At 37.2% G+C, this 19,999-nt stretch overlaps 3 protein-coding genes across 4 annotated transcripts; all 3 read right to left on the minus strand.

Moving 5' to 3' along the window:
* Positions 1-2,807: 2,807 nt before the first annotated feature.
* On the minus strand, positions 2,808-5,002 carry LOC113671544 (galanin receptor type 2). Its single transcript, XM_027187766.2, has one exon. The coding sequence runs from the start codon at positions 4,637-4,639 to the stop codon at positions 3,410-3,412; it is 1,230 nt and encodes a 409-aa protein (XP_027043567.2). The 5' UTR covers positions 4,640-5,002; the 3' UTR covers positions 2,808-3,409.
* A 2,151-nt stretch (positions 5,003-7,153) lies between these two features.
* LOC113671607 (synaptosomal-associated protein 25) lies at positions 7,154-15,585 on the minus strand. Of its 2 annotated transcripts, XM_089194175.1 has the most exons (10): positions 15,422-15,567; positions 14,062-14,144; positions 13,614-13,655; positions 11,676-11,842; positions 10,430-10,509; positions 9,675-9,735; positions 9,126-9,170; positions 8,709-8,808; positions 7,671-7,785; positions 7,154-7,484 (listed from the first exon to the last, which is right to left on the minus strand). In XM_089194175.1, the coding sequence occupies exons 2-9, from the start codon at positions 14,131-14,133 to the stop codon at positions 7,717-7,719; spliced, it is 636 nt and encodes a 211-aa protein (XP_089050301.1). In that variant the 5' UTR covers positions 14,134-14,144; positions 15,422-15,567; the 3' UTR covers positions 7,154-7,484; positions 7,671-7,716. The 2 variants fall into 2 exon arrangements, with proteins under 2 accessions (XP_089050301.1, XP_089050300.1); XM_089194174.1 differs by having other exon boundaries at positions 7,154-7,785; positions 15,422-15,585.
* A 1,235-nt stretch (positions 15,586-16,820) lies between these two features.
* Positions 16,821-19,445, minus strand: LOC113671608 (homeobox protein ceh-31). The gene is given in 3 exon segments (XM_089194176.1): positions 16,821-17,282; positions 18,084-18,265; positions 19,210-19,445. Coding segments are annotated over 3 exon segments (756 nt in total). The 5' UTR covers positions 19,412-19,445; the 3' UTR covers positions 16,821-16,910.
* Positions 19,446-19,999: the final 554 nt, after the last annotated feature.

The raw sequence follows: 19,999 nt of genomic DNA on the forward strand, positions 1-19,999 counted from the left end.
GTTCGGGGCTCCAAGAGTACTCCTGGCATTTATTCACTTTAAAAGTAAACAATTAAAACTAAGCTGCATGATGAATTAGGCAAAAAAATCAAAGTCGAGTACGCCGTATCTTCCAAAAGTAACTCCTCAAGGAATTGTCAATAATACATTGGTGCCCTTTCAACTTGACGTTCCATAATCAATCGGGGCAGAGTTTCTCAAAATAAATAAAAACTAGAACTAATTTGATTATCGTAACTGTAACATGTAAATACACATTTTGGAGTCCTGATAAAAAGTGACCATTATCCCAAGAAGGGAAGAGGAGATACAAAGCCATTAGCCATTGACACTTAAATTAACTTCCTCTTATTTCTACCTGCACTCGAATTTGCGCTGTATTAATAATGAATACTGTCTACTGCTAGCATCTTCTCAATTTTCCCGAAACAGCATAAAAATTGATCCTTAAAACTGAAAATTCAAAACAAATTTTCGAATAAGGAACTTAATGCTTTCAGTTTTGGTAAGCGGGTCAAATGCTCCTTTTTTCTGCTTTCAAACAACGAAAAATAAACTTTGACAATATAATCCTGAATTAGCCATATGCTTTTTATCATTTTACTCAAACAGCGATTTTTAGTAGGGAGCATCAAGTGGAAAGATCTGTTTTAGGCGTAAATCTATTTTTGTTAAATGTTGCACCTTGAACCAGGATGATTTTAATTTAATAAAAGTAAACTACTCCTTGGAAAAAGTCTGAATTTATTACTTCTTACAAAACCTTTCAGCTTTAGACAGTATTTCTTTGTACTTGTGTTATCTCTTCATTCATGTGGGAGGGGTTCAGCCCGAAAAACAAAGTAGCGTGTAGCAGTTATGCACAGTTTGAAGAAATTAGAATCGAAAAAGAACACACTTCTCAAATGAAGTAATTTATTCGAAAAATACTCGCGTGCGTAGGTGGGTCGAGTGAAGTCGGTTAATGTAAGGCTGGGGGCCAATATGAGTTATCAACCGGCAAATAAATGCATGCGTAGGCCGTAGAATGTACGAAAAAACTAAATGATGACTGACAACAGTTCACTTTACAGTCATAAAATGAGTTTATATGCCTTGAAGTGCTAGAAGTCTCTTGTAGATTGAGTGCATTCAGATTTCAAGGGTGTTCTTTTGTAATAAATTGATGTGATATATTTGAACCTCCAAAACAAAAGAAGCAGTAAATAATTTTGTAATTTAAAAGGGAAACTTCTGCGAAAGTGAAATCAATGCTAAGGGATATCGGTGCGTTTGGATATTTCATTTCATTTTTTTCCGTTTTTTGCATGCTGTGGAAAATGAAACTGTTCTCAACCTGAGTACACAACAATAAACTACGGAAGTAAAATTCAGATTGCTAATGGCGAAGTGGAAAATTAGCACGAGCTAACTGTAATATAGCACCTTTAATTTAAGATTTGATAATAACAGCACTGTGCTTGTGTAACTTCTTTTATGTTTAAGTTAAACTTACTGGGTCATTGGACGGTCTTAAGCCAATAAAGAACTCGAGTCAGCCAATGGTCTTTTAAAGTTTCGCCAAGGTTTGAATAAAAAGGTATAATACATGTACGTGTGGCACTTGATGTTTTATATTTTTTCGCCTTCTGGGTTCTGAAACAATCACTTCTTCAATCTCAATACTCCATCTTCGTGTAATGTAGGCAGTGAGTGACTGGAATCATATTTATACTCTGTAGAGTCTTAACCACACCTAGCGTTCAGATTTTACCATACTCTGAACGCTAGGTGTATTTGCTATTAAATCCTTTTGGATATAAGGAGCAAATTTACATCGAAGGTTAAAAATGAAACGAAAAAGGCTACTACACAGATTACTTACAATTCGCCCTATTGGTGAAAGAGTAGGCAAGAAAGATTTTATGATTCAAATTACTTGCTAGACATTTCGAGTTGTTAATTATTGATGCTCGGATAATTACAGTTTGAGACAATCTGATTGAATAAATGCACTACTAAGAATGGTTCCACACCTTACTCAGAATATACCTTGACTTTTACAAGTCCTAATTTTTCACTTAATTGCACGAGTGCGACCAGATAATGTGAGGTACTTATTGTTTCAAAAGGGCAATTCCGCGTGGCACTTTACCCAAACGCAGCCAAGACTGTTCGAGAAAATAGAAACGATTGTTGTCAAATATTTTCTTCCGAAAACTTCTTAGAGCATTCCCAATTGTCTATCTACAGAATTTGATCAAAAGAACTCAACAAACACTCTTGCCTTGAGCTGTTTATCGTATTCCTAAGCTTTCCTTTTTCTTTTCCATTTTTTTTAATTCCACTTCGTGCATTTAGTTTTTTATCAATTATTCTGTTCGGCGTAGCCGAATATTTATTTACTGTTGTTATTCAGCACCGAATTGTAAAAGTTCAATTACATTTTCCGCGAAAAGTTTAATTTTTATCCATGTAAGAGCGCTGAAGCTGTAATCATTGATGCGCTTGAGAGTAAAATTAAATATTCAGTTTTAATAAGTTTAGTCTAAATCTCAATTTTCCGGTTTTAATATTTAATGCTTTCAGAAAGTGAAAAAAAGGAAAAACAAGAAAGGTTCTCGTGAGAATTTCTTCCTCCGAAATCCCTGTAGTCTCAAATTTCACGCCAAAGTGGAAACGTTCAAGTGAACAATTTATTCCAGGAACCCTTAACAGCATCTCTAAAAAGCTTTGTGTTCAAATCTTTCATTTAAAATTTAAAGGCATTGCATGAAAGAGATATCTCCATGCATTTTTAAGCTCTCTGAGGTTTTTATTACAGGATAAATTAACCACTTTTTATTAAAAATTGGAAGTATACAATTCTCATGGTTTACAAGATTAATCTAACGTTTCCGCTATGAATAAATAAATAAGAAACTTTTGACGTCATTTCAAATTAATTTAGTAGGCCTTATGAGTAGCATTTGAGCCGAGTTTGGTCAAATTGTGATAATTTTGACCAAAAGCTGACGGTATTTTCCAAATCTGACTTTTCTTAAATTAATAAATAATTTTCTGCGTCATACAAAACTTATCTCGACCCAGCTTATCAGCAAAATGTACGAAATGGTGAACAATTATCTCTTGTGGACCAAATAGAACTATGATTTTAGAAATCTGAACATGGAATCTCTTCCTAGCTGAAATACTTAATCTTCAAAACTTGATAGGCATTTAATGCTGCCCGTATCGTTCCCCATTTTCCTGAAAAAAATCCTCAAATAAACAGATAACGATTCCGCGTCTAAGCCAGCAAAAGACATAAACTACTCTTTATGTGAAAGAAAGAGATAATCTCCAAGAACATTCACACAGTTTAATCAATCAAAACCCAGCGCTACTGCAAATTAAGCGTAAGAACCTGGAACTGAATACTGTTTACATTTCAAACTGCAGTCACTGCTAAAGCATTGCGATTAGCTTCCTGATTGGGAGTGTTCCGCCCCGTGTCCGTGTTTGGCGAAAGAGTGGGAAGCATTGTATCCAAAAGTTCAGGCAAATCTCCACTTAATATGTTCGAGTGAGTCGTCCTCGTTCGGAAAATTCTCGGAAGGCTCCCTCGACTTTCAAACGATTGAGTTCGCTGAAATGAACCCCGTAGCCGACGACTTAGCTGCCTGGCCAACATTCTGTCAGCTTGAGAAACACTTTTTTCCCTCATGGAAATTCTCTCCAAAATGTTTCTAACAGGCATTAGGTCTTCGTCGGTAACTCGACAGCACTTGGTGATAAAGGCTTTAAAAGCCACGCGAAATTCCTCAATACAGATACTGTACACTATTGGATTCGTGCAGCTGTTTGCGTATATTAAAATTTCGCCCCATACATAAACTTGGCGCCCTGCTTCGGGAAAATCCTTGTGAAAGTCAGTAAGAAGCCAGAGAATATGATTTGGAAGCATGCATACTGCAAATATTAAAACAACGACTACCATCATTCGAACAACTTTCGATACGTCGCGTTCCTGTACCCGGTGGGCCGGTGTGAGGTGACTGCGATTAATCTGTAACTGTCTCGCAATTTTCACATAAGCCAGAGAAATTATAGATAAAGGAATAACATACTGAAAAATAAAAATAAACCAAGTGTACAAGCGACTATGGAGCGTAGACCATTTCTCAACACAGCGAGAATTTTTTGTCGTTAATACGGTTATATATGGCAAGACGAAAACAAAGGAGACAGCCCAAATGACAGCTATAGTTACTTTTGCCCATTTACGTCCTCTCTGCATCCTCATCGGGCGTGAAATGGCGGTATATCGGTTGTAAGCGATCGCTGTAAGTGTTCCTACTGAAGCGAAAGTGCACATGGTCATAATCGGATAGATGACGTGGCAAAGAAACTTTCCAAACGGCCAGACATAGTCGTTTTCTTGCACAGCAACATCAAAAGGTATACAGACTATGGTCACCGCCAAATCTGCTACCGCTAAGTTCATGATGTAGAAGTTTGTTGATGTGCGGAGTTTTTGCTGTCGATAAACGACCAGACATACTAATGTATTCCCACTAATACCTATAATAAAAATTGTTGCGTACAATGTCATCTTAACTGTTCTTAGCGTCTCCGAATCGTTTGGTGAATTTTCTACCACTCCAGTTGTGTTATTCATAACAATCTGGTCTCGCGTAAATTCCACCAAAGATTTCTGCTTTAACTTGATACACTTCAAGCCCTTTGAAAAGAAAGTCGTGCCCCTCACCTCGATGAGCTGTAAACTGGTCGAGCAGGTAAACAGTTCGAGAAATGTCGGAAGAAAGTCTAGAATTATCGTAAATTGTTCGCTCGTGGTCTGTTAATTGTCTCGACGCGAGAATTTGTTCAGATCGGTTTCTAGATCTTAACGGTTTTATATAAGCTAATGGTTTTTGTATGGCAGAACGGACTGAAAACGTGTCAATCAATCACACTTGTCAAACACAAGTGGAAAAAAACCCTCGTGTGAAAACGCATTTTAGCCTTCAAGAGCTTTTACAGTCCTATAGAGAATTAATGTAAATATCTTTCCTCGTGGCCTCAAGCTATAATTAAGAAAACTTGTCAATGTCGTGACGAAAAACGGTGCATTTGCGAATTTTTTTTAACGGTTATGAAATTCTACAAAATTAAGAAATACGATAATGATTTTTAAACTTAAACATGACGTTGAAAAGAAGGTAAGAACAAGAATTAAAATTACAACAAAAACAACTGAAATTTGAGAGCAGCTTTCACTCGTTGGCCACATGTTGATAGTTTCTGAATAGGAACATGTACGCTCGAATTTCGCATAATTGAATCGATGTTTATTCTAAAACTGTTTGGTACCGCAAAAATGTTACAGATACGAACCAAATTTGAAAGTATACGTTTTTTTTTTGTTTTTGTTTTTTTTGTTTTAAGAAGAGCGAAATCCTACAGAGAGTCAAATTTCCGCGACAGAAATTCTAGTTTCAAATGAGTAAACAGGTGAAAACTTAACGAGTCTCCGTAGTAGGCAATTAATTTTGTCGGATGCCACTAAGAGAATTTCCTACGGATTACTTAATACTCCGGTTGGACCCTCACTTGAAGGTTCCGCTGTGACACAGCCAAGGCGCTGACCGCGCACTGTGAAACTAAGACACGATTTACATTGTGAAAGAATTTAATATCGGTGTTTGTAATTTTGGAATACACCATTTGGCTCCTAGGAATTTGCATTTTGTCAGCTTCAAAGGATAAATTTAGCTTTTTTTTCCCAACAGACGCCTTTAAAGTTGTATGCAAATACGTGGAAAATTCGCTCAAGGAATAAAAATTTTATGGAAGTGTTTGGAATCGGATTCTCCTGAAAAAGATACAATAGAAAATTCGAATTAATTACATCACAAGTTGAATCCGTATCCTGAACTGAAATTTACCATAACAGAAAGCCGTAAAAATGGAATTTGAGTTTACTGATTTCATGAGGGGATTACACACACAAGCAAATTAATTCAGAAATTGACATAAAGGGAATCAAAAGCTTCAGGCCAGCTTTAACATACATGCTACTGCCGATTTGTTTTTTCAATCCCAGCATGATATTTTGAGTTATCTTACCTCGACTTCGACTTAAGAAGCAACAAATATATATTTTTAAATATTTTTTTTCTAAAGAAGCATCATCATTGTTCAATTTTAGTAGAATTTAACTTTGCGAATCAGTCGCTCATTCACAATTCAAAAATATTTGAGCATTTGAAATGTATTCGTAGAGCCGTTGATCATTTTTGAGTTTCTTGAGAAACGTTAGTGTAAGTTGCTACCTTAAGTGATATGTGAATACGTCAACGTATGCGTAATGGTATTTTTTGTATCTGTTTTTGACACTAAAACATGTCAACAGTTGGTAATAGCGGAAGCAGGTTTCTTTATTTTTATTCATTTGTTTTTTTTTTCATTTACGTGGAATTTTAAGTCCCGCCTTAATACTCTGTTGGCGATGATAGACCCCCCCCCCAATCCATTTCCCTTGCAAATCATCTGATTCCTCTCAAAATCCTCTCCCAGCTCCCCCCCCCCCCCCCCCAAAGCGACAGAATGACTCGTCCCAAATTAAACTCTTACTAAAGAAGTAAACTGTCAAAAAGGACATTGCAGAGACTGTATGACCACACATTTAAGGGAATTGATAGCGGAGCTCGCAGAGCGTAGCCCCATTATCATACAAAATAGTAGTAACACATCAAGCCGAAAAAATTTGGATGTACGACCGCAGGAACGTACAAGGTGTTACTTTTAACATGCGTGGTCAACTGTACCGCGGGCACGTCAACGCCACGGCTTTGGCCAGTAGTCCAGTGGTCAGTGCACTGGGCTCCGAGTCGGACGACCCGGGTTCTAGTCCTGGCCGGGGCAAGGCGTTGTGCCCTTGAGACGTGTGGGAAAGAAAATGGGAGCTCCGGCTAAATCTATATATTATACTCAACCTCTCAACAAAGAACAAAACTACACATTCTTAACTTATCTCAGTCCTGACCCCAACACCGAAATACCTCCCTCTGCCTATCCCCATCTATGAGACACGTGACACACACCCCCCTTCCTCTTCACCCCCCTTCCTCTTCACCCCCCTTCCTCTTCACCCCCCTTCCTCTTCCCCCCATGAAGAATTCCAGAAGTCTTTGTGAAGCAGAACATTTATTTAAACAAAAGTAATTTCCTTTAACTCATTTGTCTTGATACAGTCGCTGGGGACCGTTACAATATATTCAAAGAACAAACTTGAATTGTTTTCTTTGTAGGTAAATGAAATGCGACCAATTCTAGGTCTTTCCTTATCGCAAAGAATCACATGTAAATAGTCTTAAGAAATACCGGCTCTCCTGCCCTTTTCTTCAAACTTGGCTATACATTGTAATAAAGAATATCTACCCCTCTAGCTTTGATCAACAAATGTCTTTTAATGCCACAATCTTTAACACTTTTTTAATCATTACTTTTTGCTCGGCGGTCTGTCAAAAGGAAGAGAAATATTTTTGTATAGGTGAATGCCTTTAAGTACACATATTCTAAAAATAATGGTGAATGAATTTCTCCGAAACCAATTTCTTATTTTGTTCCCAGATGTGAAGTCTCAAAATTATTTTAATCGTGTTCAGGTTTGACAAAAAACTATATTCAGTGCTAACATTACTAACTTGGGTAAGACTAGGAGTACGATGATAACATCCTCGAGTCTACCATTCAACAGTTCCTTAGGATATCCCGTGCCCGCGTGTTTGCATTTTGAATACGGACATCGTTTGCTTCCGCCTGAAATTAATCAATCAATCAATCAATTAGTAAGTCTAGCGAAAACGTAAAGTGCTTTTCGATTGAGCGGCCAATCGGAAGGAAGGAAAATACCTACAACAGCCAATGAGAACTAAAAGAACAACCAAGCTGCCTAAAGCGCGGGAAAACGTGCGCGACCAAGGTGATATTTTTCTAAACCAATCACACAACGAATAAAACCAAAACCAGGGCAATTCCGGATAACTTTCGACACAATTAAATATGGCTCTAAATTAAATAGACCTGTTAAGCCTGTATTTCCCAGAGTATTATCATATGACATGAACTGAAATGGGTAGTCAAACCATAGAGGCTAATAGAGGTCTATTTCGCTTGACATGGTAACGCTATCATCAACAAACATCACGATATTGAATAAAGGAGATAAGTTTCTAAAGAAACTGTGGTGCTGCGTTGGTGGGAGAGTATAACAAGGTAATTAAGTATTATCAACTGAGTTGATAATGTTAATTGGCTACAGTAAAGAGTTTTAAAGCTGACGTTTTGAGCGTTAGCCCGTCCTCGTTCGCTCTAACGAAGGGCTAACGCTCGAAACTTCAGCTTTAAAACTCTTTACGGTGGCCAATTTACGTTATCAACTCAGTTGATTATACTTAATTACCTAGTTAAAAATTAAAATATTGTTGAGAGGTCTGTTTGAAAAAGAGCGCGTAAGACGTTATTATGAACTGAATCGTTATTATGAACTGAGTGAGACGGTTTAGCAAGAAAATGTTTAGTGCTCCGTTCGCACGTCATAAAACCTTGACCGAAGAGGTTTTCTCTTCCGGCCAAACTTATCATATCATGGGACGGCCACTTTTCCCAGTGTATGCCACTGACACTAAATTGTGTTTCTTGTTTTATCAAAAGAGGAATTCCAACACGAAATATGTCATCACCTTTGCATTGATACGATCCAACTGCCTGTTCTGTGTGTCAATCTCATTACCCATATCCATCGCCATTGACTTCAGATTACCAACTATGTTCGCCACTTGCCTTTGAATCAATAGAAGAATAAATAAACACTTTAGAGCAAAAAAATTCATATGCAAATACGTTTGCTATCTGACTTATTTTACAACGCTTGGTTAAGAGTGCCACTGCCTCATGTTCTGATTTCCACAGCAATTTATATTGTATTATCAACATCACTTTCCCATAAGCGGCTGCCGATCGTATGGCAGATGAATACTTTGTTTATAGGAAACTCAATCGAGAAGCGCCGTTATAATTATTACCGTTGTTAATTTTGCGAACACACGACTGAGTAAACCTGAAAATGTAAGGTTTAAGTTATCTTTTTCACTGCTCACCCGAGATTTTCATCCATTTCATCTTCTCTGTCATCTCCTGTAATCCTGCAAAACATGTCACACTTTAATTAAACAAAAAAGCTTCAGATTATATCTCCTTCACACCGAGACTTAAACCCATCAAATTTTCGGTGATAGTTACCCTAAATTATTTTCCAAAAAAAACAACAACAACAACAACACAAACTGTAACACAATATCACCTGAATGGAACCAAAGTTCTCACGACCTAACAGAACAAACATCTATTTTTGCAGTAATAAAATTCCGAAGTTACTTTCAAAGGTTTTACTGACTATTTTACGTTTCCACACTAATTTTATTTAACCATTTAACTCCCAAGATCTGCTTGTTAATTCTCTCCTCCAGCTGCTACACATTTTCTTGTAAATCAGTTACAAGAATTTGGTGTCAGATCAAGAAAACAACTTCTACCAGATACGTTCAAGTATTCTCATTACCTATTTGTTGGATAATGTACGGATATTATGGGGAGAAGTTATATGTTAATCACTTCGAGTTAAAGGTTTAAGTTGCAAAATTATTTACTTTTGTATGTATCCACTTTTAGCTGCCTCTCCACGGTTTCCATCTTGTGCATATCTGGCTCCTAAAAATAAAACCCCACTTTGTCTATTACATTGTCCCTCAGTCCTGTGTGGTTAAAAATGTGCACATGCCGAAGCAGTAAACTAAGACCATCCCCCAGCTTGTCAAAGCATGAGTTTTGTCACTGACAACAGTTCTTTCTGGTAGAAGAAGGTGAAGTCTATACTTGAGCCAAGAGGGGCTATTAAGCCACAGTTTATTCCAGTTCGCACAGCATGAAGCGACTAGTGGTATTGCTACTACCTCCTGGATGAGATGCCAGCCCATCATTAAGTTACCTCCTCCTCCTCCTTCCCCCCCCCCCCCCCCCCACATTTCATCAGGCTTCATCAACAATTCACAGATACCCATTTATACTCATGGGTGGAGAGGGCCACAAAGAGAGTGAAGTGAGTTGCCTAAGAATGTAGTGTCACATCTTTAAGAATGCATTCATCATGGGAATAGATCGGCACAACTGCATGACTGTATGTTAACTAAGAATATTAATGTTGTGAAAGGTATTCAAGGGAGGTGAATATCAATTAAAGTGTGTTGTAAGTTGTGACCATACAGCCAGAATATTGATACAATTTACAAAGAACACAATAGAATGACCCTGCCCAATCTGACATTGCAACTTCTTGAACCACAGTCCAGTACCCTCCCCCCCCCCTCCTATCACTTATCACATAGTGAAATAATTCTAATATTACCTGGTTGGGTGGAGAGAGTTCCATCATCACTACTCTTAAAGGCCTTTATGTACATTTCATTCTTTTCAAAATTCTTCCGCCTAACAAAAAAAAACCAAACATACAAAGTCAGCTCTAAATCACAACCTAAAGTTAGGACAGTGCTTAAAATCCACAGTTTTTTATATGGCAATAACCACTATGGCTGAGGGGAGTAATAACAAGTTTAAGAATGGTATTTATCCATTCAATCAGATGATTATCAGAGTGACCTTAGTCGAGGTCCTTTTTGTAAACCACTTTTTAGTGAAAAAGTTTCCTCATTAAAGATTGTCATTATTTATTATTTATTATTATTAACCTTTTTCCTCTTGCAAAATTGCATATATGGCAAAGTCGAAAACAAGATAAAATTCCAGAATGTGAAGTTTTCTTAAAACAAGTAGACGTCAAATACAATGTATAGAACTGAGAAATACATTGCTGTTAAAAACAATACGCAGAAACAATTTCAGGCTAAGTGGTTATTATATAGATGGCACTTATTTATAATAAATAATAGTTTACAAATATAATTATAGAAATTGTTTAAAAATATAAATGTAATTTATAATTAATAATAGCTTACAAATGTAAATAGAGTATACTGAGAGTCTTGTAAACACTTTTTTGTTTTCAAAATGTGGAAAAAAAAAAAGTTTTTTCTTGAGTGTGCAATATGTAACATCAGTATGAATATTTTCCATACTGTTCTCTATACATTTCCCACAGTGCCGTTAAGGAGAATTTGTTTGATAATCAAGAGCTTCTTTAGTTGGTGATCATTTCTTTTATTCTCCTGACCTTGATGTTTGATTCTGGGCTGATATTGTAAGGAGAAATTTAATGTTAGTCACTCTTAGGGGGGTCAAAGGATTAACATTTACTGAGTGAAAGCATCAAACAGGAAAGTACTCGGTCCTTGTTTCTTATGCCATCACTGAGACTCTGAGAGCCATGGAATTTTTAAGAGAAGCTTTACATAACTCTATCCAACTTCCATTTTTTTACTTTTTCTGTCAATGTGCCTGATATGGCTGCTGGTAGAGCTGTTTCCTGGGCTCAAACATGCTTTTCCTGTACCTACTTACATCTATACCATTTGTGCTCAAGTCCTTTTAAGTTATATGATTCTTAGTACTACAATCACTTTGTGAAGAACAACTACAATAGCAAGAAACAATATTTCATGTCTGATCAGAAAATACAGAGCACAGGAAAATCAGACCTTCTCCATGGGCAAACACACAATCCGCAGCACTTTTCAAGTCCTGTCAAGTTTCTCTCAGCCTCACGCATGTCAACATTGATTTGATCCAAGTTCTCTTCAACTCGGTCTAACTGTTCCCCTTGTTCATCAAGAGCCACCAGTGTTTTTATTCCTACCTCTTGGCTCTAGAAAAATAATCAAACATGCCACAAGTGTAAGAATGATAACCTGTACTATTATTTTAGCATCAGATGATCATTTCGACTGTTTCCCTTACTTTGCAGATTAAATAATTTCCTTTCCTTTGTAAAAAAATATTGAAGAAATGTAAAATGGTTTCCATGTTTACATAGCCTGATGTAAACACACGGGAGGTTGGGAGAACATGAGATAAGTGTAGGAAACCACGACGCGAAGCGGAGTGGTTTCCAGCTTATCGAGTGTTCTCCCAACCTCCCAAGTATTTACATCAGACTATGTAAACATGGAAACCATTTTACAATTCTTTTATAAAATAACTAATGAAAGAGGAACGAAAACTGTGTTAATACATATGCTCATGTAAAATGGTTTTATGGCCAATCAGAGTGCGTGTACTATTTGAGTTATTTTATAAATGTTAGTCAAATCTTACCTGTACCTTACTTTATAGCCTATTTCAGGCCTGAAGTTTGTAAAACTGAGTGCAATAGTAAAGATCACAAAAGCAGTGACAATAATGAGCCTGACTCTCCCCAACCCTCCCTTATTTTTTCACTCTACCTGTGCTGTCATATGGGTATCCAGTCAAGTCACTGATGGTTCAACTCGCCAATGCCAACTCACTGACATATAAAATCCAGTAGAGACGTCGGTGAGTTGGTCTTCAATCCAGTACAACTTATTAGAAGTTAAACATATAGAAAAGAAAAAGACCTTCAGTGAAAAAACAATTTTTTTCTTCCAACAAAGTTTATAAGGATCTCATGGCAGATAAAGCAAGGTAAACATTGGCAATGACCACGAAAGCTTCAGACGTGAACGAGTTATTGTGTGACAACAACACTGTTAAGACTCATCATGTCAATCAGTCAGATTTTTTAAAAAAAACTTGGCTTTCTTGACAAGATCTTTAGTAGAAAGAATTATTTTTATTTCCAACAAAGTTTTTAGGATCTCAAGGCGAATAAAGCAAGGTGGAAATCGCTAATGACCAAAAAAGCTTTAGAAGCAAATGCATTGTTGTGTGACAACAACACTGTAAAGATTCATTATGTCAGTCAGTCAGATATTTTAAAAATAAACTTGGCTTTCTTGACAAGATCTTTAGTATTAATTGTACTGGATTGAAGACCAACTCACTGATGTCTCTATTCAACTTTATACATCGGCAAGTTGAACCATCGGCAACTTGACCCTAATTCATCATATGGTTTAAACCTTTAGCTCCCAAGATCTGCTTGTTAATTCTCCCCTCTGCCAGCTACACATTTCCTTGTAAATTTGTTATGAGAATTTGTTGCTTGATCAAGATGGCAGCTTTTACCTGATAAGTTTGAACATTCTCATTACCTGTTTGCTGAATAATGTATGGATATTATAGGGAGAAGTTTCATATTAATCATGTCTGGGAGGTAAAGGGTTAATATCAAGCTCAATTTTACTAACAATCAAAACATCAGCTTTAAAAACTCGGTGGCTAATTCACATTATCAACTCATTTGATAAAACCAAATAATCTTTTATTTATATTATAGACCAAGTTAACAAAGGAAAACAGTTATTTTTTTAACTGTTTAACTCCTTGGATCTGATTGCCAATTGTCCTTTCTGGCTATTACACATTTCTTTATAAATTAGTTTTGAGAATTTGGTGTAAGATCAAGATAAAAACTTCCACCTGATACATTTGAGTATCCTCGTTACCTGTCATAGAGTTAAAAGGTTAAATTTACAGTGCTGTACTTTGACACTCACCTCTTCTGCAAGCTGCAACATGCGACGAGTACTTTCTAATGACTAAATAAATAAAATGTCTATATCAATAGAAACATGCATCAACTTAACACAAAATACAATTTGACACCGTTCCTCTCAAAGAACTGCAGTATAGACTATGGATGAAATCTTCTCAAACTGGATGGATGTCTGAAATACACTTGCGTTAATTTCACCATAACAGCTTTGGAAATCAATCAGTTAAAACCTAACACTAGATTGAATATTCTCCACACCAATAGCTATAAATCTCCAGTGATGAAACTGATGAGGAGAGTTTGTTAAACAATCAAGTAAGAGCATCTTAAGTTGGCAATTATTTCCTTTATTTGCATGACTAATATGTCTGATTGAGCAATTATGCTGCAAGGAAAAATTAAATGATTTTCACTTTCATTGTTTAAAGGGTAATACTGTATGTACATACCTGGTCTGTCAGCTCGTCTCCTCTCATTTGCATTCTGGTAATCTCTGATCTCATGTGATCTTCATCAGACATTGTGAATAGCTCTTTGAGGATTAAGGCAAATAAAAATATTCTCAGCCCTTATTTTCTTAATATCATACTAATAATGTTAGGAAAAATTCTGTCTTGGTAACTCACAGGGATTAGAGGATTATCTGAATCCAAAATGATAAACACTAAGCTGCTAGATCTCCCTTCATCATAAGCATGGCTTTAAATTTACAGTGTAGTACTTCTGTGTACAATCATTAGCAAGTAAGGGCGTCTCTTAACACTCCTACAATACAAACGCATTATTGACGTTGTGTGAGGGCAAGATAGTTGGATAGCGTTAGGGTTAGTGTTTTTATGGACCGAGCTGGTCCGTAAAATTTAAAAAAAGAACAAGGCCAATATCCAGCAATCTTGACTGAACAAGCCTGGTCATTAAAATGATTTATTGTATGGCAAAAAGATTTCACCTCATCAAAGAAGCAAGGATGACTTGTCTATTTCAAGAGCTGGGAAAGAAAAGCAAACTGTGCTTTCAAAGCTTTCAGATACTGAAATACAATTACAAATTAACATTGTGATTTAATGTTTGAAACTCTAACCATGAATTTTTTATCAATTCGGCTCTAATTCTGATAGTTACAGTGGGAGATGGATGATAAGGGCATTGGTGAGTGGAAACTCTGAATAAAGTCTGCATCAAACAGAAAATTTCACCTTCCAGTGATGATTCATGTACTTAATCTCAGCTCAGATGGGCACGATTTTATTGCAAACTACATGTAAGCCCAATCATAGTGCTCGATCTCACAGAGGAAGTCAATATATATTTGAATTAATCGCATTTTGGTTACAGGAAAATATTCAAATTATTGGATTGCAAGACCGTGCTGTGTGGTTGAAGTGTGTATAGCTTAGTTAAACTGCCAAAGAAAACACAACCACTTTACATATTTTGCCAATTTCAATTTCTATAAACTTCATTTACAAACATTAGATTGTCAATGCCTGTACGGCTTTGGGCATATGCAGTTGACTACAAATATAATTTGTATTGCTGTCATTCCAGCGACAGCGAGAGTAATCCAAAATAAACTATTTTGTCAATTCGTGGCTTTGGATACATCTATTAAATTTCCAAGAAGATGGAATTTTCTGGCGTTTTGCTTCTAAAATCATAAACAAACAAAACTAAAAAATAACTAGGGCCAACTAAAATAGTTTGAACGGCTGCCGTTGAATACTCGTGCTCGTCTTTCGAATACACACTCGTTCCAGACGAGAATTGGAACATCAACCTTGCTTAAATGAAAAAGAAGAGTAACTTTACCTTGTTAAGACACAGTTTCAAAATAATGGGGTTTACACCTTCACTTTTCAATAGATTAAAGTCGGACGCCCTCGTCAGCGCTCAATCTCTGCAGGCACTTTCTGATCGCTGTTTCGATCAAATTTCTTCATGAGCCCGCAATCTTCGCTATGACGTTACTATTTATGTCTGACGTCACTGTTTATGTCTGACGTCATCGACTAATGAGACACCCGAGAGCGTTCACGGAAGTTTCAAAGTGAATTTTAAATAGTAACATTAATGCACTGTAAAATTAAACACCATTCAGCTTTAAATGTAAAGCTATGTAAAATACGCTAGTGGACTTTTTTTTTTAATTTTGAAAATCCTTCACATCTCATTGGGATGTAAAAAAAGGAATGTGTTCTGCCGGAAGGAAACGAGTTGAAGCATTTAGTAGCGAGCTGGTTTTACTTCAGGAGCGAACTCGCAAAGGTGGAAGGAGGAGGAGGAGGAAGAGGAGGCGAAATTGCAATGGGCCAAAACCTCCATTAAACGTTTAGGGTCACGGATTTAAATATTGGCGTACACGTAAGCGGACGTTTGCCGAGATATAAAGTATGGAGAGAGAAAATGGTGCGTAAAAGTTTCTACAGGCGTGGTCATCAAATCCAATTTGGTCGCTTTTAAAAATTGAATGTAAATTTTTCCGAACGGAGAATTATTGGCATATTTACTTTCCCTGTTGAAGTCCAAAAGGTGTATCTCAATTGGGATGGAAAGATGAAATAACCGGAATGAAATTTTAAAAACTCGCGGCTGAACTGGACGGCAACTTTGCAGTAACAAAAATTATATGATGAAACTGAGCAACATTTTGTTTAAGGTGAAGTGATTTCTACGTCTTTCCTCCCATAGATCTTTACCCTCCACAACCTAACATCAGTATGCATATTCTCCATACTGTTCTCTATACATTTCCTCAAGCGCTGACTAGAAGAATTTGTTTGAAAATCAAGAGCTTAGTTAGTTGGTGATCATTTCCTTTATTCTCATGACCTTAATGTTTGATTCAGGGGTGATAACGTTAGGAGAAATTAGAAGCTGGTCAGTCTTAGAGGTTAAGGGTTAAGTAACCATGATTGTCATATAAACCATGATTGTTCAGAAGGATGTAGAAGGAACAAGCTCGGCGCCATGTTAAAAACTACCATATACTACAGAATAAATCACCACCAACATTGTCTTTCGTAGATACCGAACTCTGAATTAAGAATCTCGTATTTTATTATCACAAATAACAAAACTTTAAGGAAAATCGTTCAAATTATGTAAAAAAACAACTGTTTAAATGAATATTCGTACACGCACTATTTCCGCAATAAGCTTTTAGTTGACTGTCAGTACCGACATAACTTGAGTACCCAAGTCAAATTTGATACAAGCAAAAAAATGTAAAAAATTCAGGTTAAATTTTGTCCTGGAAATTAATGATTCTATCATTCAACCTAAAGTTAGATATGACAGTTTATCTGTTTTCTTCCAACTCCGCAAACCCACCCAGCACAGAAGAGCATCTGTCGATCATGTGTTCTGGAAGGGACTCCCAAGGTGGAGGCGGTGGTGGCAGATACCTTGGAAACGGTTGATTTGGCGGGAAAGTGAAAGGTGACTGATTCAGTCAGGCGCATTCCGGCGGAGGGAGACTTGGGTGGAGAAGATGCGTCGCCTCTGGCGGTGGGCATGGGGGAGGATATGTTTGGTGAGCTTGATAACCATGATATCCTGTCTGCTGCATGCAAGCGAGGTTGTCAAGAAAAGATATTTTAGCTCTGCGCTCATTGGCCTCTGAAAGCTTTTTCTTCATCTTCATTCGTCGGTTTTGAAACCATGTTCTCACCTGAAAAAGAATAATTTCTGATAAATAAGTGTATTTAGGTGGTGCAACCAGTTTCACTAACAATCCTGGTTGTAGAGGATTCGTTGAAAATTATGATACTTTTTAGTACAATTACTAAAAAGAAAAAGAAACACAAACACAATTCCAAATGATACATTTATCGAGAATGAAGCATATGATCTTCTTTTTTTTTCAATTACGTACTGACTCTAATTTAAAAAAATAAGCATACTAGTACCCAAAATCCAAAATCGGCCACTTGTGTCCATAAACAAAAAATGAGACACTTGCGTTCAAAAATTTAAAATAATAATAATAATAATAATGTTTATTTCTTATATTGCGCAGTCTAACATGCGATAATATGATCGAGTGCGCATTACAACACTAAAATCCACCCAACCCAACCCAGGGGAGGACATCCATCACACAGTAATCTCGTGCGTGGGAAATTAACGTCTCCTACCCCAAACCCTGCAGGAGACGGGACCTCCGGCTTAATGTCTTATCCGAGAAGACGAAGCAAGGTGAGTGAAGCGACTTGCTTAAGGCCACAACGTAGTGCCCCATCCAGGGCTCGAACCCGGGCCGTCCGACCCAGAGTCCAGCGCTCTGACCACTGGGCCGCTCACGGCCATTGACCACTGGTGTCCAAAATAGTGTTCAAAATCTAAAATCGGCCACCAGTGTCCAAAGTCCAAAATCGCCACAACTGTCCAAAATTTAAAATCCAAAATAGGCCAGTAGTATCCAAAATCCAAAACAGAAAGCCCATCCCACACCCAGAAACAATTTGTTTACCTGTGTCTCGCTCATTTGTAGCCGCTCTGCGAGCCTCTGTCTGTCTCGCGAACCCAGGTATTTCTGTCGTTCAAAAACTCGTTCTAACTGCATAACCTGCTCCACTGAGAAGGAAGAACGGGATTTGCTGGATCGGCCGTTCACAGGGCTTGGTTCCTCACAACCTGTGAACAGAAAGAAGGCTGACGTCACCATCGGAGATTCAAATGAAATTGAGGTCTTATTTGTTTTTAAAGGCTTTTCTGCCCCAATAACAGACATGATGACATGTATTGTTTGCAATTGTAACTAGTTTTAACTTCAGCAATGCGTTTTTTATAGTGACATTTCTCTCAGCGAGGGGGGGGGGGGGGGGAAGGCGCGCGCGCGCTCCCAATCAACTAAAAAAATGCGCAGTTTCTCTTTTCCTTTTTCGTTCCGAAATAAGGCACCGTGGCCATAGGAAGATCTTAAAATCACCCCATAATTTTCTAAAACGGAGCTTTAATCCAAAAGGTGGTCAATTTGTCTCGCAATTGTTCGCTTTTATCGAAGACTTGTTTCCGTAATGAAATATGGGGTTATACGGAGACCTTGCCAAGATGAGTTTAACCTAATTGGAGAAATGTGTGTAAACAAAGATGTAAGATTTTGGAAACTTGCTACTTGAGTGGCTTATATGAAGGTGTTCCTGGAGGCTAATTTAGCCAAACTTGGACAGTTTTTAAGTGGCTTAATTTCAAAGATACATCAAATAATTAATATGATACTTAGTAAATTGTACTTGAATTTCCCCGTGTATTGCGAATCGCGACTAAATACCTAAAACTGAGTCTCTTGTACGAGAAAAGGAGGAAAATTGTAGGTGAAACAAATTTAAATAGGTTATCTATTTGTGTCATATGCACAATCTACAGTTGAAAATGATCACGACAATTTGCTGATGTTAAGTTTAAATCTTCAACTAATGTAGGAGAGGAAACATCTGAAACATTTATGGAAGGTACGCAACTCTTTTGCGATCGATCAACTACACACTCAAAGCATCATGTAGAACTTAACTTAAAATGAAAAACAATGTATCTAATATCATGATAACATAAAAAATAATTCTTACTTGAGGGCATGTTTGATGAATGACCACCACTCGCCATCGCTTGCGGAGTTTGCATTTCGTCTCGAAAGCTAGGATCAGGCAAACGCCTCTCCGGACACGGCGAAAAATTTTGATTCCGCACGATATCTTCAACCATAAATGAAGACTTTCTGTGTGAAAATTCGTCTTTGAGCTTCACTGGGCCCATTGCAAGTGACACAGAGTTCTTTAAAGCAGTTGCGTACTCTTCCATCTCGTTTAAGTCGTAAATACACTTTGGTAGTTGATGTGATCGCTTGAAATCTGACGGCGACTGACGCTAACTTTCTTTAAGATCTGTTATTCTTTTCAAATTTACCGCCAATGCGGTGCTCCTTTCAAATTAGTATGTAAACATACCGCTTCATTGAGATGAATTGTGGACCTTTGTATTTGATCGCTATTCACGAAAGAATACCTTTGCAAAAGGCCTAAATTTTTTTCAGGCCCTATTTCAACTACTAGTTCAGTAGTGTTCATAACTGCGAGGATCGCGTCTACATTCACCTCTGCATTTTTTTAAAATTCAAAGTTTACATGATTTCACGAGCTCTAGCACGGTGCGCGCATTTGAAACGCACGCCGCATTGTTCTGCTATTGAAAGGAATGAAACAATGCAACTGAGGGATAATGGCGGCTTTCTAGATTGCGACAAGCAAATGCAATGAATTTTCGGAAAGCGAGCACTGAAAGTACTGCCTCAAAACACTTTTTATAACTCTGATCAATTTAATCAAATTTCGCGGCTTTTGCGTTTAAGAGCGAGTCTCTTTTTGAGTCGTTTGCTTTTGTTTTATTTTT

Source organism: Pocillopora damicornis, chromosome 14, assembly GCF_964200805.1.
Source record: "Pocillopora damicornis chromosome 14, jaPocDami1.2, whole genome shotgun sequence".
NCBI lineage: Eukaryota > Metazoa > Cnidaria > Anthozoa > Scleractinia > Pocilloporidae > Pocillopora > Pocillopora damicornis.